General features: G+C 39.6%; 2 protein-coding genes across 2 annotated transcripts in view; one reads left to right on the top strand and one right to left on the bottom strand.

Annotated features, from left to right (window-relative positions):
* Window positions 1–476: 476 nt before the first annotated feature.
* Window positions 477–12,887, bottom strand: sctr (secretin receptor). The gene is made up of 13 exons (XM_088929862.1): window positions 12,522–12,887; window positions 11,935–12,055; window positions 10,073–10,180; window positions 8,939–9,042; window positions 7,908–8,008; window positions 7,326–7,458; window positions 6,725–6,878; window positions 6,246–6,306; window positions 6,003–6,072; window positions 5,524–5,615; window positions 3,779–3,917; window positions 2,527–2,568; window positions 477–728 (listed from the first exon to the last, which is right to left on the bottom strand). The coding sequence occupies exons 1-13, from the start codon at window positions 12,564–12,566 to the stop codon at window positions 555–557; spliced, it is 1,344 nt and encodes a 447-aa protein (XP_088785988.1). The 5' UTR covers window positions 12,567–12,887; the 3' UTR covers window positions 477–554.
* Window positions 12,888–14,572: 1,685 nt separating this feature from the next.
* The window catches only part of cfap221 (cilia and flagella associated protein 221), a 29,262-nt gene continuing 18,456 nt past the window's right edge, over window positions 14,573–25,378 (top strand). The window contains exons 1-8 of the mRNA XM_088930488.1: window positions 14,573–14,608; window positions 15,907–16,086; window positions 16,496–16,596; window positions 17,625–17,711; window positions 18,840–18,935; window positions 20,177–20,277; window positions 23,455–23,558; window positions 24,829–24,988. Coding sequence (XP_088786614.1) covers window positions 15,960–16,086; window positions 16,496–16,596; window positions 17,625–17,711; window positions 18,840–18,935; window positions 20,177–20,277; window positions 23,455–23,558; window positions 24,829–24,988 — 776 coding nt within the window. The 5' untranslated portion in view covers window positions 14,573–14,608; window positions 15,907–15,959. The remainder of the gene's footprint in view (window positions 14,609–15,906; window positions 16,087–16,495; window positions 16,597–17,624; window positions 17,712–18,839; window positions 18,936–20,176; window positions 20,278–23,454; window positions 23,559–24,828; window positions 24,989–25,378) is intronic.

Raw genomic sequence — 25,378 nt, 5'->3', positions numbered from 1 at the left:
TGATTAACCCTCTTATGCTTTGGTGCACTCGTCAGCTTTTGAGAATTAGACTGGTGGGTACCGAAGAAGCATTATCCAAGTTGCAAAGCGAACGTTTACAGTGAGTGGTTATGAATATGGCTGCAAACTCTCCAATTGACAGTAATATCTGCACGTGCATGCAGCTCAGTTCAGACTGTCCAAGACAGGCATGCTGCTAGTGCCCTAGAGAACCACTGGCATGCTCTGCTAGATTAGAACAAAGTGACTATATTCTGGATTCACAACTGCTTCTATTACTGTAAGTTTTTTTAACTTGCCTCTCTTGCAAAGTCATCTGCACAGCTTTGCCACCGACCCTCTCAAAGAAATGATGTTTGGTTTCTTAAAACTGATATATTTCCTTCAGCTGAACTGATATAGTTCCACATATTGCAGACGTATTGCTCTTTGCAGTCTTTAATGAAGCTCGCGGAGCTGTTTGAAGTCACAGTCACTGCCTGCTCTTTTCAAACAGAGCTTCGTCCACGCCGGCCGCCAGCGCCCCCTGCTGGGCTCCTGCCCGCCCGCCAGGCTCACGCCAGGCTGGACTCGCAGTGGCTGGGGTTCCTCTGCTCCCGGGTCAGCAGCGACACCTGCGTCGGTGCCGCCCCGCTGTGGCTGATGGAGCTGTGATTGGGCCTGGGCTCGTCCCGCAGGCACTGCCGCAGGGTCCTCCTCCTCCTCCTCCTCTGGATCTCGTACTGCACCTGGGGCAGCAGCGAGACAGACAAAGGCACCTTTAAAACCCTGCCGGGTGTCCACTGCAGCCGTCGGCTGAGCAGCACCCTGCAGATTGCACTGCATTTCCATTTCAGGGTGTTTCAGGACTGCAGCGCACGAACGCCAATGCTGACGGTTTTGTGTGGACAGAAGATGAAACAGATGCAAGATAGGGGAGGTGGTCAGGGCTCTAGACCCACACAGAACAGGAAAGCTGGGGGTTCGAATGCTGTTCAGCGAGATACTTCATTCAGTTCGCTGCAGGAAAACAGGTGCAAATCTGCAACACTCTGGATAAGACTGTCAGCCAAGATAAAAACACTCTTTGTCAAAAACAATCCATCTTCCTCTGTAGATCCTAGATAGAGACTGATAGAGAACAGACACAGATTTTCACTGTCTGCTGTGCTAATGAGATAGGCCTGGTGAGGCTCTGTTCAGCTGAAGGGTTTAATCCCCCCTGCCAGTGGCAGTATAATGGGAGGTTATGGGAAGACACTCTTTATGGACTATTTTCATTGCTTTAACAAAAACTACTATGATGAAACAGGACTGTACAGGTCAATCGTCATATTTTGTCTGAACCATTTTCTTTATCTGGTTTCTTTATCTAGTGGGGGAGTTTCTTCCATGCCAGGTTTGAAATGACCTAAACACAAGTGTGACATTACAATACTATAAAGCCACATCCAAGGCAATAAAACAAAAATGAAGCACGCAATGTTTTATATCAGTTTTGCTAAAGGTTTTATGACAGAAACACAACTTCGAGGCGTGCAGTCTGCTGTTGGTACTCTACATAGGGGAGAAACCCCTGGTTTGAATGGCACAGAAATGCTTAATGTGTCTGTATTTGTTTACCACTGCCGAATCACTTCTGTGGGCCAGTTAGACTGATTGCTTTGGAAAAAGCACAATTTTCTGCAAAAAAGAGCTCATTACCCACTCTGACATGCCTTTTCAAGGCTTAATGAATCCTGAAATGCTTTTGTGCAGAACAATGATGAATAACAATCCAGCTTTTACAGCCAATTTACTAAGCAGGAGAGTGATTAAGACTAAGAGTGGAATCCTGCAGAAAACGCACACAACAGATTCCCACGCTGACGTGTTGACACCTTTGATGAATGAACGGGAGAAAAGCCTTTGTGCCGGGAAGTATCTTCTAAATACACACTCCCACCTCCCCAGCAGGAGTCACAAACAAGGAACACAACATGTAATTATTTAGTTTTCTGAAATTGGTGATTACGAATTAATCACTTTCCAGGTCTCACACTGGGGAAATTGTTTTTGACAATTATGAAGTTAAACCAACATAAATTAAACTTCGTCAGCAGTTTTTGTTTGGGCAAATGGAAGAAGAGCAGCCTGTACTGCTTGCTAGCTAGCCAAAGGCATTGTGCTTCGTGTCTTGTGCTGAATCTACACTCAGTCATTCCACACAGACAGGCTAAATTCTGCTTCACAGGGAATCACTCGGATTCTGCAAGCGAAGAAACATTTTTCACTAAACACAATTGACAAATAAACGCTATTGTGCATAACCAATTGAAATGCTAGTTCTCTATTTTCAATACTATCGGAAAAATTCAGAATATTTTTGATAGGTACAAAAGGAACAAAAATGAGTGTTCCTGCCAATATAAAAATTGGGAATCTACATTAGTGTCTGTTAGTGGAACACGTCATCTGGGTTATTACAAATTTATATTGATGAATAAGTTCAATTTCCAAAGGATCCGTGTTTTAAGTATGAAAAATATAGGGAAAAACTGAACTTACCTCCCCATTAAGGAAGCAGTAGAGAACTGCAACTACAAACCCCTGGAAAAGAAGTGTTTTTTATGAGGAAATGGATCACATTTATCATAAATAGTTTGAGCTGGTGGCGGTGTCAGCATGCATAGCAAAGCAGCAGGTAAAGACTTATTCCACACTGAAAGGACAAGAAAAAAAGACACATTTCGGCTTCAGGTATGTAAAGCCCTCTGCAGGTGTGAAGAAGCCGAAACGTTGCGTCTCTTTCCTTTTCCTTTCAGCATGGAATAAACCTTTACCTGTTTCTTAGATTTAAAATGTTCAGAAAGGCATTTTTTTTTTCTTGGACATTTATGATTATGTTTTATAAAAACATTAGATGCAATGAATATTAAATCTAGCGTTGATGTCTAACAGACAGATTCATTAAAAATGCATTCAGCTAATCAGTATGTTAAAAAAAGGTTTGAAGCCCGTCACTGCAGTGAAACAGACCTATTAGAATACTGTAGCTTGTCTGATCAGTTTGCTCTATTCTATCCCCTGTTCAATGTACAGTACTGCATACTGCATATTGTGTGGAAACTGAGATAGTACTCTGCTGTTCTTTCACACTAGTTCATTATCTGTCATGGCAACTGTTCCATCCAAAACAACATTGAAAAAGACATCTCATCAAGGTTCATCAGTCCACATACTGTACGCGAGAAATGCAGGAGCCCAACAGAAAAAAAACACACTGGCTTGAGAAGGAGTTCGGGCTTCTCTAAGCAGCCCTGTGATTTTGTTGACTGACGTGGGCGGTGGTGTGAAAAGGGGGCTAAAGCAATTTGGGGGTCCCTCTTGCAGGTGGGGTTTTCCGGGCGGCTGGCTGGAGGTGGAGGACCCCCTCTTGAGCGGCCGTCAAACTAGTGGCTGATGGGACGGCTCACCCTACACCAAACAGTGTCACCCCCAACCTCACATCTGAAGGTGTTAGTGTTGTTCTGACAAAAGATTTTCGTTTTTTTTCCCCCAAAAGACCCATGATTAGATTCTCCCTACAATGGCCCTGGATAGAATATTTGAAAATAAATGGTTGCATTCCCTGCCAGTGATCCTCTGAGCTATTTTTCTCCAATCCAAAATGAATCCTAACGTTAGAATACTTCAAAATCGCAAAAGAGCCTTTCTCTTTTTTTGCATTGGCAACAAAGTACATTGAACACATTTTGTATTTTTCTAAAAAAATATTTACAAAATAATTTAGAAATAAAAGCTCAAAAACCTGAGTTACCTGAGTTGATGCCAGTGCAAGTTCAAAGGTCAACCGTATGTTTGTAGATAAAATGCTGAGGTTGTCAGGGAAAAATGTGAATAAGATGTAGTACGCGCCAAACAGAGGAATTAACAAAAGAGTAGATTTTGCCAGCCTCCTGAAATACAAACATAGTCATGTCAGTATGTTCGCACTGCCTGGGAAAATGTGGCAACTCTCACACAAACAGACACACTTTCGTATCTTATCTGTCTTTTTCGTTCACTTTTATTTCTTCAGCTTTAACACATGACCCTTTACCAGAAGATCAGCCACCTCATTAGAGGACACAAACACAGCCAGTGGTTTTTACAGAGTTTGCAAACATAATGAATCAGAAACCAGTAGCACAGCCATTAACCCCTCACTTCTGAGAGATGTCTAGTTAAATAAACCAGCACAGGAGCCCATGTAATCTTCTATGTATGTATGGGAGGCACGATGGCACGGGAGTTAGGATTGCTGTCTTGCAGTGCTGGCATCCTGGTCTTGATTCCAGATCTGGGGTTCTGTCTCTGTGGAGTTTGTATATTCTCCCCGTGTTTGTGAGGGTTTTCTCTGGGTGCTCTAATTTCCACCCACAGTCCAAACACATAGTGGTATGTTAAATGACTTCCGGGAAAATTGGTCATGGGTCTGAGTATGCGTATGAGTCTGTGTGTGCCCCGTGTTGGATTGGAGTCTCGTCTAGGGCCCCCCCCTGCGAGTCCGATTTGGAAAAGCAGTCAGGAAATGGATGAATGGAATATGCTATACGAAGGACACAAGGAAGCTGCAAGGATCTCCAGTAAGGAACATGCTGACTATCGACGAGTCAGTCAAAACTGTCCAACACCTCACTTTTCTCATAGGTTTTTCAATCTCAAGTCTTCATATTGATGGACCTTAGTTCTTCTGCATGTTGCCGTCTTAGAGTCTCCAAATCTCTGATTACCCTCTGGGCTGGAGACAGCTGATAAAATGAACCACTGCAGAGAAAAGCATTCTGGCCATGGGGCAGGAAGAGTCTGAGCTGACCCTTGACTTCCTTGGACTTGTGGCTCTGTATGGTCCACTGGGTTGGCTCACTTGGTGAAAACAGCGCACGACCTGACAACAAGTGTGGTGGAATCTCATTGTTCCACTAGGAGAGCTTCCAGGTTTCAGATCATCTTGCACTGCAATTATTATACAACACACGAAGCTGGAATAATCTCAGATCAGAGTCTGCATGGGTGCTTTGGGGGTCAGCATGACATATCTGACACAGAGAATGATGTTTTAGCTCTTGGCTGTTTATCTTTTACCAGTTTCCTGGTTGTTTTAATCATCTGAAGGAAGAAGATGTCAGATCACAAAGACCTGTCAGAAAGAGACTCATTACCAGTGGGCTGTGTGTTTGGCTGATCAAGACAGAAACTTTAAATCTGAAAAAAACCAAAATAACAGATTTTCCTTTTGTTTAAGGTCTTCTTTTCTACAAAAAGGAAAAGTGCCAAAAACATCGGTTTGATGATGATCCTGAGCCATTTTGTCATGTCGACACTTTTTTTTTAACTCATTAGTGTAACATCTACACAGAAAAGAAAGAATCTGTTGCAAAAATACGTTCTGACAAAATGTATTCAGGGTTTTTGCCCATAAAATTTAGAACCATAACAAACATCAACCATTATTAAAGAAGAAAGTTTAAGTATGGACTGTTGCAACCAAAAAATTCTATAGAGAAAGTTCAATGAACTCACTTGTACTGGTTTAAATCATTTCCCCCGACATTTGGAGTCTTCAGTTTGATCATTAGTATTCTCAAAATACTAATAAAAAACAGAAAGTTGATCTGGAAAAAAAAAGACCAATCTTATTATTGAGCACCACCCAAACACCTATGCCTGGCTTTCGATTTTGGTAAAACTGCACATGTATATGACACACCTAATGAGGAACAAAGAAAGTTTTAATTCTACGCTGAAAAACAAAAAAGAAACCCAGTGTTCCAGCTGTACTTCAAAGGCAAACTTCAGAAACCACGCACAGTGCTGACGTGTCCACACTGCTGTGAAAAAACAGCTACAGCGGCAGCAGTTCTGCATTGATACGAATACCTGGGGCTCGTCGTCCACAGTTCTGTCAGATTATCATTTACACCACTTTCACTTGTCACAATCTTAAACACCTTATAGTTATTAAAGGCGGATTTGGAAAAATGGCATCTGTTTGGGCTTACCAATATGGATGTAATTACAGGGCCCCTAATGACCCATCGGATGGTGGTGTTATGGCTGCTGTTCCAGCACCTTCGCATGCAGAAAAAAAGAGAGCGTTACTGCAGTGAAGGACACAGCAAAAACAAAGAGGAACAATTTGACATACTGTAGCACACAGTTCCATATCCTAGCAGGCATAATTCCAAGACATACTGGTCACCGTACATCACAGAATGACTGGAAAGACTTTGACAATACTGTACCCTATATCTTCATATAGCATCTTGGCAACAGACCAGGCTATCGTAAAAAACATAGGTGCACCTGAAAAAGAAGAAAAGAAAATTAAGATTCAGCGCCAGGACAGAAATGCCCTGCCGAGACAAAATATTGAAAGGTTTGTTAATTTACTCGGATACAGGTAAATAACGTGCTCATTCTTCTCCTCAAACAAACCGTTCCCAAAATGCAAGCAAACAGTGGCTTAGACACACCTAATGTGTCTTAATTAATATTGTAAATGTCATCTTCGAGGCAGCCACTGGGTGTGGGTTTGTTCAAACCCCTACAGGCTCTTCACACCCTGCCACTGTTCGCCCTGGGCCAGACACGCCGCGGGTCCGCAGCCAGCGCAATCGCGCCTGCTCCGGCGGCCGACGCCCCCGGCGCTTCGCCCCGTTCGTTGTGGATGCGTTAAAAAAAAACAAACCTCAAACAATCGAACGAAGAAAAAGGAACGTACCCCAGCCGAGACCTAGATAGCACCAAAAAAACTTCCTCTCCGAGAAGAAGGACACGTGCAACAGGGTGTGGAGGTACAGACCCTCGACCAGCAGCCAGCTGTAGTTGGCCATGATGCAGTAGTGACAGAAGACCATCACCATCTTGCACCCGACCTAAGGGAAGCAACAGCACCAGGGCCACAGGTGCCAACAGGTGCAGACAAACAGCGCAGAATCATGGACTGTCATGACCACCCTGTGCACAGTGAATCTGAACTTCTTCACTCTGGGCTTTGATTTAGACTGCCTAGATTCAGATGAAATAGGACTAAGTTATCTTTGATTCCCCTGGCTATTAACCTCCTTAATGTGGACAACTGATTGCATATTTTACTTGATGTATATATTTTTTTCTCATCATACATGTATGTCTCTTATTTGTTAATGGGTTCATATTGTGTTACATCCAGTGCGTATTGTGCTGTGTCTTTTACCTGCCTGCAAAGCACATTTCCCATCTGGGACTATCAAAGTAAATACAGTAAGGCAATGTACTGTCCCTACACTGGCCCAAAGCCGTGCATGCATCAATGCCACAGTTCCCAAGCAAATTATAGTTACCGGGTAGACGTTGCAATGATAAATATCATTATTAGAAAAGAGAACAGCATCCCGGACAAAGACCGACAAGGCACGGAGAATGAAGGACATGAAGAGCTGGATGTGGATGTAATTCCGTGTGCAGTGGAGTTTCCTAAAACAAATGGCACAGAGAAGTATCCTTAAATAACCAGAGAAAACTGCTCTGCATTTTCTACCCTCAACTACTCAGCCTGCTCCTGCAATTGCAAGGCCCTCAGTCTTTTACATGAGCTTGGGAAGCATCAAACCTTTAGAGTACGGGACTCAACTTGAGCGGGGAATCATCTCCCTTAATATCAACCTGACAAAGTGTTGATGAAAAGACATTTTAAGTAAATGTGTTTAACCAAAGGCAGCAGAGCCCAGAGCTGCACCTGGGACTGAAGAATTCTGAGGCAGCAATGCTAAACAGAACTCCACAAAGGTCTTTTCAACACCAGTATACAGTGTGTAGCTGTTCTACTTTGAGAACAGCATGACAGGGCCAGCTATACATACAGAAATACACAGCTCATTTTACTGCACGGTACTGAGTAGTTTTAAAAAAGAAAGGTTTCTTACCTAAAAAAACAGAGGATCCCAAATGCTATGATCAGGGAGACAAGAGATAAGCCGTAGCCCACAGAGTACATGATCTTCATATACTTGAAGTAATGTCCTGTCTTCAGAGAAAGAACAAGATCTTCAGCTGAATGATGACACCTTAACCTACAGTATTTTCATAGCCCGGCCATTCAGACATACTAGTGTTTACTAAACTTTAAACTCAAAAAGTGTATTGTTGTTTTCTCTTTTTTTTTATTGACCTCCTGAGCTTTTAGGAATTTCTGGATAGAACAGATACAAGTAGTTACACCATATATAGTAAATGCATACTGTCTTTATAAACGGGGCTCTTGTGACCAATCTGTTCTTTATTTCACTGTTATAAAGAATTATGTGTAAAGTACCATCTAAGTGTTCAGAACTTTCAGCTATAGCTCTCCAATACAACACAATCAGCGCCTGCGTCTTCAGGCTCTGCCAAAATGGGCAGCTCAATTTTAAAGTGCCACAGCGATCTTTATCCCTTGAAACCTTTTGGGAATCAGAGGCTCCTGAACTATCCTCACTTCTCAGCTGAGTTCAAATACTCAGGAAGTACATTAAAGCTCCCACATGGGCCCCATCATTCCTCTCTTTCCGCCGCTGAAGAGCTGGAATCGGTCCAGATACGATTCAAGAGGAGTCTAGCGCTCCACACCTCCTCCTCCCTGTACCTTCTTCCTTTCTATACCAGACTCTGAGCTCCGAGAGGGACACTGACTCCAGTGGCTGGGATCCACAAGGGGACGAGACGGATTTTTGTAAACCAGGTGAGCGCTGGGTCACTTTTGCATCCCGGCTAACCCGTGCTTCCTCTCGCTCTTGCGGAAGGCTCTTCCACCAGCTTGTATCCCTGAAACGGGGATTCCTGCTCCTCACAAAACGAAAGGGATCCTGCGCACACCGTCCTCATCTCGGCTACTCAAGCAGGAGCCACCCACTCCAAATGCTGACGCAAACGAGAAACAGCGCTGGGAAGCGACAATACAGCTAGACTCTCCACGTACTTCGGTAGTAATTTCAGAGACGTTACTGTCGTATCCACAGGCAACGTGATGTTCCGGAAAGGAATGTGACCAGCCTTCCAAGGTGCAGTTCCTATAAACCCATCCTGTAACACAACAAGGCAACACTAATGATCAGCTACCCTTTGACAGGCAGCACCCCGAAAATCGGGGACATACATTCTCAAATTAAATTTGAGTCTCCGAAAACACATCCTTTCATCCTCCGTCCCTCGTATCGAATCTTTCTATTCAAGATTCTGAGCTGGTGGGAGCGCGTGAGAGTCAGACCACTGGCTGGAGTCAATAAAGGGTCGAAATGCATATTTGTAAACCAGGTGGGCGCTGTGAACTTAAAGAACCAAATGGAAAATCAAGAAGACGTCAGATAAGGGGAGTGAAAATCGATGAAGTAATGGCAGTAGTTTAATAACACCGAAATGAGCTGTGTAGAGCATGGGCACTGCTTTGTGTCTCAGCTTTACAAATACTCACTGGAGCCATTGTAGAATAATGTTGCACAGCAGAATAGAAAACTTGTTCTGTTGGCACAAGCTTTTGGACTTCAGATGGTTTTAGAATAAAAAAACAGCACATCATACCCACAGTATAAAAGGATTGCAGAGAACAATCCCAATTCAAAAAGACAGAATGCTTCGAGGACTGAGAAAGAAGTGACTCGTGGGGATTAAAAATGGACACACGAGGGAAACAGTCTGGAGGTGGGAAGAAGGAAAGAGAGGAGACACAACACGATCTTGAGAAGGGCTCGAGTACAGGGGTTCGTTCAGAGCACAGACAGAAAAAAAAAATCAAATGACCATAAAAAAATAGCCGCTGGCGATTTCACATTTGAGAAAAATAAAGGACAAAAGATGTGTGCTTTATTTGCGATAACTCTGATGTCGGCTACTCTGGTCCTGAGGTCTTGGAGTTTATTTGCGTTTTTTCACGCCACCTTGGACCTTAATGAGTTAATTGAACCAATTAAGCACCCCAGTCAGCGTTCCAGGTGGTAATCAGGTGTTAACTGGAAAGCGCCTCCTAATCCTGCAGGATCGAGCACTGGAAGTCCAGGGGCCCACACCTGGTCTGACCTGCACCAATCGAAATGACCAAGCTCAGCCCATCATTTACCTGTGACCCCGGTCAGGGTGACGAGCAGCTCAGGACAGGAAACAGCCACAGTCTCCCCGGCAACAGCAGGATACCAGCACCCCTGGGAGTCCCACATCCCTTCACAGACTCAATGGAAAACACAGCCATCTTAAACAACGAAACCTTTCAGGGCGTTTGAAACTGTTAGAATAACAGCAGTAAGAACACTCTTGTTCTTTAGCTCCTTTACAGTACATTCATGTGTTTTTTCCTGTTCATTATTATAATATGTTATATTATGTTAGAGTATAGTTTAAATTATGAACACAATGCAATTAGCTCACAGCACACAATGGACCTCCCCATACTACAGCGCTAACAGAGCTGATAATATTAATGGCCTTCAGGTAACACAAGCATCTGGAAAGTACATAGTTACAAGGACAGTGTAAATACAACAGCTTATACAGGCAAGTACTAAATCATTCCAGCTGTCACTGTCTGTTTGCCATTGCAGCTGATTTCCCTACTTTAGGCAGAAATATAGGGACCAGCCTGTTTTCTGAAATGTGGGAAACTTCACAGTGAGGTTTTAGGTGTAACACCACTGGATGGTGCTAGTGTATCATCCTTGTAGAAATAACTTCTACAACAGCAAGGTGTTTCTTGAATCCTAAATCCCATTTTAGGTAAATAAAATAAAATGATTTCAAGCCCCACATCTAGTAAAAGGCCAAAGTCTGAAAGCCTTACAAAGATTTTCAGTTTTGGTGCTGAGCTGATGAATACCAGGATTATCAGACAGGTGTCAATCAGGTAGCTGATGTGCAAAAGGCAGAACCATTTCTAAATTAATGTACAAAATGTACCACAACACACCTGGGTCAAGTTCACCAGATTTGCGTGAAATGTCCTCAATTACTCTGGACAGTCCCAGAGTCCAGAGAGTTCAGAAGAGGGGGGGAAAAGTGGTTTGAGGTGTTATGCTGTCGATACTGAACATCTTTCACAGTGACCAGAGAGCCTTGCGACTAGGTGAGCGTGTGGCCTCAAAGGGCAGTGTGATTCAGACCAAACCCCTCACAGGCCTGCTGATGAGGAAAGACCGGTGTCGTAGAGCACACTGCACTGAAAAGCACTGGGCAGTGGAAGGACTTGTGAATATATGCCCTTCTTCCCAGTGCATGTGCTGGTTACTTCGATCAGTCTTTCTCTTTTTCATTCAGATCTTTCTGGACCCCACTGAAACAAATGTTACGGTGTACATGAAAAAAAGACATTTTCGGCAATGTGCATTAAGGTCCCAGGCTCACAACACTACAGACCGCGAGAATGGGAAACTCGCTCCTGGGAGTGTCGGTCAGCATCGAGCAGATCGACAGCAGACCAAGACCAAGGTGGTCCCGTCCCGTTTCAAAAGATCTCCAGGGCTCTTCAAGGCAGCAGCACCCGAAGAGCTGGGAGCAGCTGTTTCACTGGGACAATTAAGCCAGTAACCAGCTAACTTAGCTCATTAAACTAAATGAGCTCAAGTTGCGTTGACGTATAGGCACACTGGATACCCTTGACTGAACTGAGGCAGCAGAGATGGGCATCCATCGCTGAAGACTGAAGTGAAAGTTACTGCTTAAGAATCGATAACACGCGTTAAATAATTGAAAATCCTTTGGGCCATTCTGATGTGAACAGGAAAATAATTTCAGTCCGATAGAACCGTGAATATCAGCTGTTATCGGACCCGAGTTCACAGCCTTTGATCGACCTGGTTGTCTTTGAGGAACTATTTCGAGCACACTTGGATCGCGCTTGCTAAATAACCTCCTGGTATTTTCTCGGTTTTGTTTTTTTTTCTTTTTTCCTGTAAGTACAGTAACTACCCTGTCCTTTTCTTTTAACAGTACCTGTCCGATTGGCCCCGACATCTGATAAATTCTGTCTCAGCCGATGAAGTAAATCGTAGCAGCTCTCCTCTTCCTTCAGGAGAATCAAGTGCGCATCACATTCCGGCGGAACAGCCTCGACCTTCAAACATCAACACCTCGGGCAGTTATTTTTATCTCTTTACAAACCGTATTAAATTGAAATAGCTTATTTATAAATCATTAACTCTTGGTGCTATGTTGCAAACTTTACTGGGCACATACAATATGTCATGATATATGCCAGCATTTACTGTAGAAATGTGGTACTCATTAACTGATACGGTGTATATACTGCACACGGAATAACAGATATTCAAGAATATGCCATTACACAACTGATTTTATCAAATGCATATCCATGAGCTATCCAATTGATTCAAAAGTGCTCCGTATACACCAATATATTTTCAACAATTCAAACATTTTAAGGATTTGAATTAAAATCCCACATGCAATAATTAACTAATAACGAACTGCTTACTAGTCTATCACATACAGCATTAGTCATTTACGTTCTTCTTCACGGTCGAAAAAATACGAATCTCTTATGGTAAAAGATCGCTTACCTGGCCGCAGATCTGTAGTAAAACGAGAAAGAAAAGTTCCCGCATTGTGAAAGTTATCTTAAATATTGCGAACTGTGTTTTATTCCAGCCATAGGTTTCCACGCTCTATTCACCTGCTGATGGGTCCCAGATATCCTACAACAGTACGGTGTTATGCGGGTGCTTGTTTGTTTGTTTTTAATCTCGTATTATAATGCGTTGAGAAAGCACATCTGATCGAATTGGGTCCATGTTTCTCCCCAGACAAACAAATTTAAACTCTTGGAGCGCGAGAATAGAGGTCCGTGACCGCGGGGGGTCTTCAGGAGACGCGATGCGCTGCCACCCGGCGCCCAGCACCGCACGCACGCTTTGCCGGAGCCCCAGTTCACGCCGCGGGCGAGAGGGTCATTACTAAATCACAGCTCCGGGGGTGGACACTTCGCGCTGCGAGCAAAGTCCTCGCGTCCGAACCCTGCTCCGAGCGCGAGCGCGCGCACCAACGCAGGCACGAGCGCGGCAGGTTGAGCCGAAGTCCATGAGTTCTCGTTTTTCCGATTGTTCGGTTTTGAGCGGGACGAAGACCGCGCCTGCTGTTGTACATGATCCTCCTATTAAGAGTCCATGCCGTGGGGAGGTTTCATTACCCGTGTGGGTGCCATCCAGTTAATCCAGTTGACCATTAATTGTATTGCTAAGGATTATGATTACACCTTTTATGAACAAAGTTACCTACACTATATACAGCGCTACCTCCTAGAGTTTAGTTGTAACATAGCCGCCTCAAAATCTCGATAGTCATTCACTGTTGCGTGAAATGACCTCGCCTAACGCTAGGATGCGCGACCACAGAAACCCACAGAACGTCAACGAAACCACGATGCTTATGATTAATCTGTAAAAAAAGACATTAACGTGTTTCTGAGCGCCGTGAATTGTTCTACCGCAGGTCCTTTGGAGGTCGTGAGAATTAGTTTTACTTTTGTTTTGGAAATAGCGTTGGTACTAGAGAAATTCTTTTTTTTAAAAGTAATGTAAGTGTAAAGATACTCCCAACATTTTCCTTGGGCTTAGTGCGAAGAAATATACGTTAAAGTCAGTAAAAATAGTAATTGTAATATAGTAATTAATATATATCGTCGTAAATTTTCGTTTTTTAATATCTGAATCTAACCCTGATAACGATATTTACCCAGCGACAGTAAGAATTGCGTTAAAAAAGTTCCTCTGGAATTCACAGAGGGAACATGCTGACGGTAAATGAAAACGACATGAAAGTATTACTAAACGAAAAATCAATTCGCAGTTAGAATGTGACATTCTCTAACCTTGGCACAGTTCTCGGAAGACAATGACGAAGGCTGCTGGACTGAAATGTGTGGTCGTACTGTGGTTTAAAGTCCTTAAAGTATATAAAGACCTTAGTATATAAATACATATCCGTATAGTATAACAATAAATCTAATATGTGTAGATTTTAAACCCTTATTTAAAAAGTGATATTATCGAGCGAACAGCAGTAACTTTGTGGTACGAGGGGGGAGTTCAGTAGTCTTGCTTATACCCCATACCTCATACCTTCCCTAATGGAAAACTGTAATAGTTTTTAGTTTGGAAATAGTTTTCCATTCAGCTCTTCCAATCCTCCATCAGCCCCATTTCTTTTACTTGGGTGTGCATACGTAAAAGAGGCCAATGTGGAGGTACACTAGACTCTGCGATACCTGGATGAAACCAGTTTATCAATCTCAGGCTTCACTGTCAACATCTACTTCATCACGATGCTTTAACATCGATCTTAAACCAACCTGTATTTCAAAACCCATGTGCACCTGAAGGTAATTGTTTAGGCCAACTCGGAGAAAAAAATGTAAAAAACAAAATCCATTAACTCAACTTAGTTACCAAAGCAGCAGCTCACAGATCAATAATGACCACAAACAATTCTCTGTAATTCTGAAAAGCAGCACGGCTCGCTCGCGCCCTTCCCACGTGCACAAACCTGAAAAGCTCCACCTCTTGCGCGCGCGGCCCCGGAAGAGGACTTTGGTCACCATGGTGATGGAAATGTTTGGCTCACGAGTTGGGGATTTATTTGTGCGTAAGAGGTAATATTTTCATCAAATCATTTATATAGCGTATAGTGAATGTTACAGCAGTGACTTTTTTTTTTACAAAAATAAGTAAAACGGAACTAAACGTGTGGAAATGTGTCGTTTCATGGTAAAGCGCGAATTGTAGCTTACGTTGTAAGTTTTTTAACTTTCTAAATCAAATTCACAATATGGCTGGAGCTGAGATAAACGTAAAGGGATATTGCTCTGCGAATGCATTTAAATAATTCAGTAATCTTCTTAAGTCTACCGTTATTGTATGCTTGGTTAGCAAATAATCATTTTATATATTATACCTATTTTATTAAAGTAACACGATATTGTAAGTAATGCAGCATTAGTGTGAATGGCATCTGATTTTTTTGTTAAACTCTCCGAGAGTTACGTAGCTATATTTTAAATTAACTTTTTCTTCCATACTTGACATTTATAAAGCATCTATACGGAAAAATTATTCTAGTTACACAAAAACGTATAAACGAGATGTTAGATGATATTTATTATACATGAGGTGGCGACTTCATGTGAATTTCGTTTCTGATGGTAAACTTAATGAACTGAAAAGCTTTGTAGTATTAAAACTCCCCCGCCCCCCCAACAAAATAAATGATCTATTGTGACATCAAGAAAGCCCTCGTTCAGTAGCGTCTTATCTTTGAATTTTCACATATTGATTTTCATTGTGGTACACTGTACATGAAGTAGCTGGAGTAGATTTCGCAAAGGTGTCCTTGCATATAAAGATAAATTGCAAGAATCAATATAAACGTAGATAAAGAGCCAAGCTGTGTAAGCTTCAGATAATGCATCAGGATCTACATGGGACATGAGGAAGTCACAAACTATTTCCAACCTTGAATTCTTTGACTTCAGAACTGATTCACATTCTACCGAATTCCTTTTCATGAAAGCACTGTTGCGCACAATTAAAATGTACACGAAAGTAAACGTGGATGATGTTTTTTTTGTCCTTTTGTTGTCTGTGAACTAAAAACTGTTGTTTTATTTAAAAAATAAGTGCAAAGTTATATTTTCTTATACCATGTTTCAAATACTGATGAAATTGAAATCGATCAAAGAAAACAATTTTCTTTCCTCAGAGTTTTGTGTTAAACATGCATTTTAAAAGTCTATACAAATGTAATTTAAATTCAGATGAGTACATTTTTATTCTTTATTGTTGCATTTTCAGCTGTTGAATGTTTATTGTTATTATTATTAGAGAATCTTGCAAAGAGCAGTCTTTTTTCTTGAAATCAAAATCTGCTTAATTCATATTTTACTCATTTTAGCACAAATGCTTGAAACTATCTAAGAACCGGGAAGGCTGAAGAAGGTTCCAACGATGGAGGTTGTCCCTCCTGCGTCTGAGTTCTTTAAGAAGAGCTTCAAGAAAAGAAACACTCTGCCCCTGGGTCAGCTTGTAGAGGAAACCAAAAAGGGAGCTGATGTACCCAATCACCTTGAAACCAGTAGGAGATCTTTCTTTTTTAGATTAAATATAGAAAGAAATTTGCAGTGTGGGAAAGCAGTAAATGTTATGAGAGCAATTGACTTGCACTACCTTCAAGACAGACCTTGAATCAGTTTTGTAGAAGGTGCTAGTTTCACAGAGTCTTCTGAAGGTGCACAAAACATCTAAGTTTATTACAGGGAAACTGAAGAGTTCCATGTGATCTAGTATTTCATGTCACTGTCTTAATTTAAAATTTTAATTATAGTGGTGTATATTGTTCGGTTACTGACTGTAAAAATTATAGTATCTTTGTTTTATTTAACTTTAATGCATCTGTTTTCACAGTGCTGTATAGTGAAAATACACAGGCAGTAATGTCACAATCCTCCCTCTGTTCATGTGTTGAATATTACACTCTATTTCAGAGATTTATGCCAAACTACAGAATAATAGCGGCATTCAGGTCGAACCTCCTGTGGTTCATTTTAGTGGCTTTGAATTGGGAAAGAGTTACCAACAGACTGTGGTAAGTTAAACCAAACTGCTTCACAGTGATGACATGACAAATCAGCTCAATAACACAGAGAGATTTCCATCTGCATGTTTCCTCAGAAGAATGATTTCACTGCATATATGCTGTGTGGGATATGGAATGTTGATCAGCCTGATAAGTAATAAAGTCATGTTTTACAAAAGAAGGAGAAAATGAACGCGCACAAAGATTATAGTAAGAAAATGATTAAAATGGCAGAATCAAACTGGCACTCTTACTCTTTAAAAATTATGTATTAGCACTTCTGAATGTTTTCATCAGGATCTTTATCGTCATTATTAGATTTTGGGGATTTAAATGCATTAATCGTAGCTAATATATACAAGCCCAAACAGGGATGGTAACAAAAAAATCATTAAAGGAACTGATAAATAATAAACCTTCAATTAATCATTTAATGATTAGTGGATACAGAAATTATGTATAAAGAGCTGCAACCAGGTTTGTCACAGAATTTAGGAATTTTGGGGATATCAATATTTATCCATGGTACATATAAAGAATACATACTATTCTGTGACTTTGGATTGTTTTTAATACTTGCATGTCCTGGACAGTTTCTGAGTCTATAAATACAGGCTCCACTCAGTACCTACAGTTGTCAAAACAAACAAAAGATACTCCACTCACAAAGCGCAAGAGTTAATCTCTTTGTAAATAATATAGTGTGAGTTGTAATTTATAAATGATGGTGCAGCAGTAGATTTATTTTTAATGTCATTGCAGTGTGTCTGCTATCTGTAATACAGCCTCATTTTAAACAGGTGGTATTATGGTTTCTTGAACAAATTCCATACGATGTGCACAACTGGACACAATTTTAAAAAATTGCAAGCATTCTATTTGAGCAACTTGACAACAACACAAGCTGAAAATCTTCATAGCATGACCTCTCTCTAACATTGAAATTAGGAAGGTGACAGAGTTTCCTTTAGATTATCTACTTGCTGCATTTTTACCAAGATTACAGTGAATTATGACTTGCTTCTCTTTTCTCACAGAAATTTGTCAACATTTCATCAGAAGTAATAAACATTCATATCCTGCCAGCCCAGACAAAGTACTTTCAGATCACGTATTCTAAAAAGGTACATTTTTGTTTTACAAAACATTCTATATTTTCACCATTACATAAATTGTAATTTATATAAATCTTTATATGTATGTTAAAATTGTTAAATTCAAAATACAATAGTTGATTTAGTATGTAAACATCAAAACATCTAATGGTATATCCTGTAATCTATATTTTTCATGTATTAGATAAGTATTTACATATACATACTGCAGTCCTTGCTGATGAGAAGCAGAACTACTGTATAACATCATTCTCCCGCCACCATGCCTGAAAGCAAGGATGGTATTGATTGAGTGATGCACTATGTTAGGTTTGGTCAGATGTTACACTTTGTTACTTTGTTGCAATCTCTATGCAGGATTTGAGGTGTTTGATTTTAGAGTCATATAAATCCCTTTGTTGAGTGACTGGGATATTGTTGGTCCATGGACATTTTCTCCCATTTAAGCCCCTGAACTCTGTAAGTCTTTTAAAGTTGCCTTTAGCCTCCTGGTGGCATCTCTAAGGGCTGAAATATTTTATACTCTTCTACTGATCTGTGCCTTTATACAACTTTAGCCCTAAAAACTTGAGTTTAAAAACTCAAAGTCTGAAAGTTCCTTGGTCTCTATGGTTGAATTTTTGTGTGACATTCACTGCCAGACAGATTCACATTCACAAACCACTATGAGTGCACACAGATAGAGACTTTTTTTACCAATTAAGGTCATTTTGTTCACCTAAATTAACTTAGATTTGCCACAGCCAAAGGGCATGATTACTTTTAAATTTCATTTTCCTTCATATTAATGATCTACGTACTTCATTCTGCTCTTATGCTTTGAATGTGTGAGGTCAGTTGTAAACATACAGTAGTAGCAATTATTTGCTACTTCAAAGAGTCACGAATGCAAGCTTTAAAGCAACAAAACGTGAAAACTGCAAGGGTCTGAATACTTTTTCAGCACACAGTATGCTTTTCAAAAGTCTTTGGAAGCCCTTTAGAAAAGAGAAGATCATTTTTCTAGAATTAAAATAAATGAAAGAGCAAGTTTTGAATTGTATTGGTAATGTATGGTGTCCACGTTGTGATTTTCCAGATCCCTTTTTCTGTGTTCTAATTTATACTCTAATGAAATGGAAGGTATCTGTTTTGTAGCACCGACTGGTCCCTGGGCTCTCGTATACAGTAACCATCCATTTCTGCCCTGATGAGTGGCGCTACTTTTATGATTGTATTCGAGTTCACTGCAAGGTAGGAATTTGTTTACTGAGTTATTACGTGGTGATATGGTCTGTGTATAGCACGTAGTGTGTATTAGAAATGCAGATGAATGTCTTAGTTGGTGTATATGGACATTGCTGGGGAAAGCGACTTTTAAGGCAATCCATCACACTTCCAAGTTACTTGTGTAAGCGTTTACTTTTTAAAAATAATAAGAAATGGGGTGAAAATAATTTTTAAAAAGTCGGTTACTGCAATGTACTATATCGTGTAGTGGATAGCTGTTATATAAAGTAATAAATTACACCTGAGAAGCAATTTCGAAAAGTGATTCTTTGCACAAGTTGTGTCTTACTGTCACACCACAGTGTCCTGCACAGGGCTCCAGGCTACTTCACCAGTCTTCAGGGGGGCGAAAGAGTGAGGGGCGAAAGAGTGAGGAGCGAAAGAGTGAGGGGAAACGTGTGGGTGGTGACAGAGTGAGGGGCGAAAGAGTGAGGGGCGAAAGAGTGAGGGGAAACGTGTGGGTGGCGACAGAGTGAGGGGTGACGGAGTGAGAGGTGACAGAGTGAGACAGGAGGATCCGGCAGGCAGGTTTCTCTGAATAGTCTTGGCTTTCACTTTCAGAGCTACTGGATGTGGAGAACAGAGCTGATCGCCAGACAGCTCTCAGTAATCTTAATGTCAGAGCACCTGTCTAACTGTGAATCAAGCCTTTAACATGATCATTAATTGGTGGCTTGATTGGAGGATTGACTGCCTGATTGACACGTAGTCCCCTGGTGCACGAGTGCTTGTGAAAAGGCTGCAGTTATCTGTGGTAACCGCAGTCTGTGGGCCGCCTGCAGCCCGGGCGTGACAATCGCGTTTTCAAAGTAACTTTCTCCAACACTGTATATGAATGTACATATTTGTCTGTGTAAATTCAGAGTTAAATATATTGTTGTTATGGGTATGTTTTATGTTTTCTGAGCAGATCTATTTAAAACTATTTTTTATTTTGGGCCTCAAACAACATTTCAAAAAGCTTTAAGTCAACAGAAGCATTGCAAGAAATTCATACAGCTTTTTAGTGCTCAAGATTGTCTTTAATATTGTGTATGTACTATAACTAAAACAAATTAGGTTTAAAATGAACAACCGCATTAGTTTTACAATCTGCAATGTACATTGTGCTGTGTACTTCTTTTTTTGTTGTCTTTCTAATGTCACTTTGAATTATGATTGGCTTCATGAGTCCCTCCCAAATGCAGTGTGGTAATTGTTTCCAGGGAGATGACAACCTCCTTGTTCCTATCCATGCTTATCCAGTTATCAATGATTTGCACTTCCCTTCACACATCAGCCTCTCCAGCACTCCACTTGGCCAGAGGTACGAGTATGAAATCTGGAGCTGATGTGTTTGCATCACAGTTCTGTGCTGTGCTCAGTTGATTCATGTCTTTGTGAGAGGTATTTCTGAAATATTTTAAACACTCATTTGCTTTAGGTAAACTAGGTAAATTCTGTAGAATTTAAAGGTTGAATTAAAAAAAAGATGTAGACATTTCCACCTAAGCTTATAAACAGATAATCAGAATAAACATTACATATTTAAGGACTAAACACACAGGCCTTATTATCTTAAAGCAGCAGGTCATAAAGATTAATTTTTAATAGTACTATTAAACTCATGGGTAGCACTGACGGATATTCAAGAGAGAGCCTGACAGAGATATAAAACAGAGTCCATTCATGGAAATACCCTGGTAACGCAGGGTGCTTCCTTCTTTTGAGGAGATACCATGGTAGTTAACTGTAATCTGTTTCCTTCATGTACCGTTTATTATACAGTGATGATACTAAAAGTCTTATCTATTATTTTATTGCCCAATTTCGTGACTAAAGAATCATAATCAGACTAGCCAAGAGCATGTTCCACCTGATAAAGTAGCCATTGTTCACACCGAATCCCCAATACTGTTGTAAATGGTTGTTTTTGGCAAGATGTACTTTTTAAAAATTAAGTATGAATCTTAAAATGTGGCTGGAATTTCATGTGGCAATTTCTCTTACTTGTAATACTGTTTATTAGCATAAATAGCAATATATCAAGTTATATCAACTTGCTGTATATCAAGTTATACAGTATGAACATTCACCTTGGAGTTGTGTTTATTCTTTGTTCCGTATTTAAAATAATTCATAAGTAGAGTAGGAATGACCCTAAAAGGCTCTGTCTTGATCTAATTTATAGGGTAATATTATCAATACACATATCCACATTGTACGTACAGGGTTAAATTCAAGACGGAAAAATTAGATGTTACTCACCTTTATTATCTTAACTACATCATACTTACAGTACAGCACACATGCAATACGCATAAAGAGGTAAAAAAGTAAAACAAAAGAAAAGCACTAAAAAATGTTCTTAATATATATACAGCACAACACGATATAAAAGTGAAGGGGATTGAAATTAATTTTCATTAATGGGTTAATACCCACAGTTGCCAGTTTTCTAAAGGACAGCATAAACAGCAGCGCCCTTACAAAAGACTTGCCGGGCACTTTCCATTTTATAGCCAGTGGAAATAGCATACTGTAGATATATTCCAGAAATGCAAATTAATAATAAACTTTTCATTTTATATACATGAGATAAACCTTGTCTTTTACTACATGGATTTATCTCAGTTGGAAAAAAGTTATTTCCATCTAAAAATAGGAGGTGTGTGTGTAGAATATCACAGGACACGTTGTCTGATGTTGAATGTAGATATTCCTCATGCTCTTTTGTGATCATTTCAACTAGAATCATTAGCAGTATGAAATTCAATATTTGTGGCATGTTATATTAAATTTGTCCTTATACTCGATCCTTTCTTGAGCACCAGTCTCTAATAATTTTATAGTTTCAAATATATATCTTTTATGTTTTTGAAATGAGTAAAAAAAACCAAAGGCAACATAATTTTTTTTTTCTAGTATGGAGTTAAGTAGTGAAGGCATAAGAAATAAAATCCCCCAGCATTAATTTGAAGAAATAATAAGACATTATTATAATAAGAATAATTCTTTTCCAGAGAAATAATTATAGTATTAGCATGAGATACATTTTGAACAGTGATAAAGTTTTTGGTGAAGTTCATGTCACTAACAAATTTGCATGCTTACAAGCTTTACAGCCATAAATTCTAGGGAAAAGTCAGGAAGTGTGGTTTGTCAGAAACTGTAGTGCAGTGAATGTTATATTTTGTTATATACGATTTTGTGACATATACAGTAACGTCTTTACTCCAATTTTGCTAAGTATTGTAAATCACATAATGGAAGTAATATAGAAAATTAATTTTGCATTTTGTGCTTTATGTTTGCAAAAATTAGTTACAGGCACAGCCTGCAGTATCCCAGTGTGCAAAGTTGGTAAAACCATCAGAACAAGTCACAGCTATAACTGCTGCTGAAGGTGCTTCCAGCATGCATTGATTGTGAGGGGTGAATACGTACATATTATAGTTTTGATTTTTATTTTTCCTACTCATTTTTTAACATGTTTACACATAATTCAACCAAATGGGACATTGTGGGACTTTTAAAAGGCATTCAAAATGTACAAATTAAAAAATTAACCAATGTCACTTATCGAACTCAAATTGGAGACTGTTGGGAATTGACTCTAAAATATTTTGTATTGAGAGTGCATTCTAAGGTAATTCTGAAAGGAAAACAGCCATTTTACAAAATGGAAATATGATAGGCACTGCATTTGGAAGTATAGGAACTATAATGCTTTAAGTAAAGTGGTGACCCTTTTCAGTCTTAACAAACATTTACACATTGTCATCTAGCAATGATAAGTAACAGGTTTGTTATTTGCATAGTCCTGGAGCCAGCCAGTTGCTTTATAAAATGCATAATCCCTTTGTCATTGTCCATGTACTTTAAAGAATTGACATGGGTGTTTTAAGGGTAAAAACAAAATGCACTTAAAAGCCTTAATAGATGTACTGCAGTTAGTGACTTGAGGATACAAAGCAATCAATGTTTAGCCATGTTTACATATTTAATTGAGTTCTACTGTGGCAGTTAAAAAGTCACCTCCAGTTTACTTCATTTATTTTTTGTAAGGTATTAATCCCAGTTTCCTATTTTGTTTGCTTTCTATCTGGAATTAAAATGTGATATAATTTAAATATTTTATTAAGACTTTTAAAATAAAATAAACCATCATTCCCATCCTGCGCCAGTGTTGCATGAATCTTGAGTGCCAGCTACTGTGTACACATTCTATAATAAATATATAATTCTATGTATAATCATAATTACCATATTACAATAGCAAATGCTAGGCCTTCCAATTAATATTTTAAAGAATGGAAATAATTAGCTAATGCAGTGAAGAGTAGAAAATATCCTCATTACCTTGGGTGCTATTTCCAGAGTTACTTCTGTTTTTCATGTGTAATTCTCAGCCTTTTGTGTTTATAAGGAAGAGGTTAAGGGCCTCTCAGCTTATCTATCTCATTCATTTTTATGTTTTGTTTTTGCTTCTTGCATTTTATAGCAAGATCTATCTCATCCCTCTGAGCTGCTGCTGCCCAATTGACTTTGAGTTCCAGATTTATTGCATTGAACCTCACAAGGCATTTTCAGTCGAGCCACTTTCAGGTAAAATATGCAGATCATAAAGTCCAAAGAGAAAGTAAAAGGTTAACTTGTTTTTTTTTATACAAACTGAAAGCAGCAATAATAATATCAGATCTTACTTAGTGAAGAAACTACTTGTTTTAGAAATATTGCTGTCCTTTCCTTTTTTAAATATACTGTTCATATTACTTTTGTAATTAAATCTGTCATCTGAGAAGTAATCATTTTATTGACAGCAAATTTGCTTATCGTTTTGTCAAATGTGGCATCATGTGTTGCTCCAAAGTAATCTGTTTCAGTTCTTTGCAATGTACAATCTGAATATGAATGATACATAATGCGGGGGAGATTTGCTGTCTGCATTGCCCATCTGCCCAAGCAGGTGTGCAGCAGTTAGGCAGAACTGTCATTTGAATAAGCCATTGTCATTACACAGAGTCAGAGCGGAGTCACTGTTCTCACACAGCTGTGCTTCAGCCGCTGTTTGAAATATGATCATAAGAACATCAGAACAGGTACAAATGGGAAGAGGTCAATCAGCTTGTCTGGCTCATTTGGTTTTTCAGTAGCTAATTATTCCATCCAGGATTTCATCCAGCCATTTCTTGAAAGAAGCCGTGAATGGTCATGAGGGTCAGCTTCAGCAACATGACTGTTATATTAAAAATCTGTAAACTATAAGATCTTCAATCTGTTATCACATTTCTGGAGGAAGTCAATTTTTATCTTAGCCTTCCTCGCCTTTGGATTGAGAAATACAGTGTAACCAGTTCTTGGAGTTCATGGAAAACCCTAGATTATTTCTTACTGGATATTTTGTTGTGGTACTCATAGAAAGAGGTAATAATTTAATTTACAGATACACTAATTCAAACAAAATCTTCTGTTTATTATAATTCCATTCTAATGGAAGCAGATCGTGGTGCTCCAGGTTTTCACATTTAAGTGAGCTGTTCAAACAAATCAAGTAAAGGATTTTTTTATCCTCTGATGTTGTCCAGATCCCCATGTACATCAGATCTCTTAAATCCCACACACTGGAATATGGCTCACAACTAGCTTTAACTGTAGAGTAATTTTACACCCCTGGCTCTGAAACTATCATGTTGTAACTATTGAGTGTCAGGTCTTTCTGAAACGGGAAAAAAAAAGGTTAAAACACATCATATTCACTTACCTTTAATAGAATTTAGTGTGTGTAATGTGTAATGTAGTTTAGAGTTATGAGTTGTATTGTGCATCATTCTGTGACCATAAATGTTTGTCATTTGTTTACATATTTGTTTTTTAGGAGTCATTCCTGCCAATGGGCAAGTGGATATCACTGTGACATTTACTCCATTTGAATACGGCACAGCCCAGACAACATTACAACTAATAATCTCGCAGTTCAATTCCAAGCCTTATATCTGCACTTTCTCTGGAACATCATCTCCATATCTAGGTCTAAGGTATTTATTTAGTCAGATCTAGCACCATCATAAATCCCAGTATCATTTCTGAGTTTGATTCTCAGATATTTTGCTCGCACATATTTGTTCATGTGAGTGTAAACATGGCTAAATGCATCACACAGATTTGCTCGTATTATAGAGGTCTGTGTGTTGATAATCTACCACGCATCTCAATTTTCATGTTATTGTATAAACCTTTTGGCTTCATCCATTTGATGATAGTCTTAAAGTGGAATAATCCATTTGTAATGTTGCAGTCTTAGAGTTAGATAAACATTTTGTTCTGTACTGTGACCATTATTCCTGATGTTCAAATTAAGGGTCTCCCTGGCATTTATTGAACAATTTCAGCAAATGGAAATAGATGACAGCACAAATACTGAGATG

The sequence above is a fragment of the Atractosteus spatula genome, chromosome 13, assembly GCF_055471065.1.
Source record: "Atractosteus spatula isolate fAtrSpa1 chromosome 13, fAtrSpa1.hap1, whole genome shotgun sequence".
Lineage (NCBI taxonomy): Eukaryota > Metazoa > Chordata > Actinopteri > Semionotiformes > Lepisosteidae > Atractosteus > Atractosteus spatula.
Note: the sequence above shows the minus strand (reverse complement) of the source record. Positions and strands in the feature narration are given on the sequence as shown.

Excerpts from the sequence above, each read along its gene's own strand:
- sctr (XM_088929862.1), bottom strand. The coding sequence starts at position 12,566 with ATGCGGGAACTTTTCTTTCTCGTTTTACTACAGATCTGCGGCCAG. Across the intron at positions 6,879-7,325 it reads ATCATTGCAACGTCTACCCG|GTCGGGTGCAAGATGGTGAT; the intron begins GTAACTATAATT and ends TGCTTCCCTTAG. Across the intron at positions 5,616-6,002 it reads CTGTAATTACATCCATATTG|ATCAACTTTCTGTTTTTTAT; the intron begins GTAAGCCCAAAC and ends TTTTTTTTCCAG.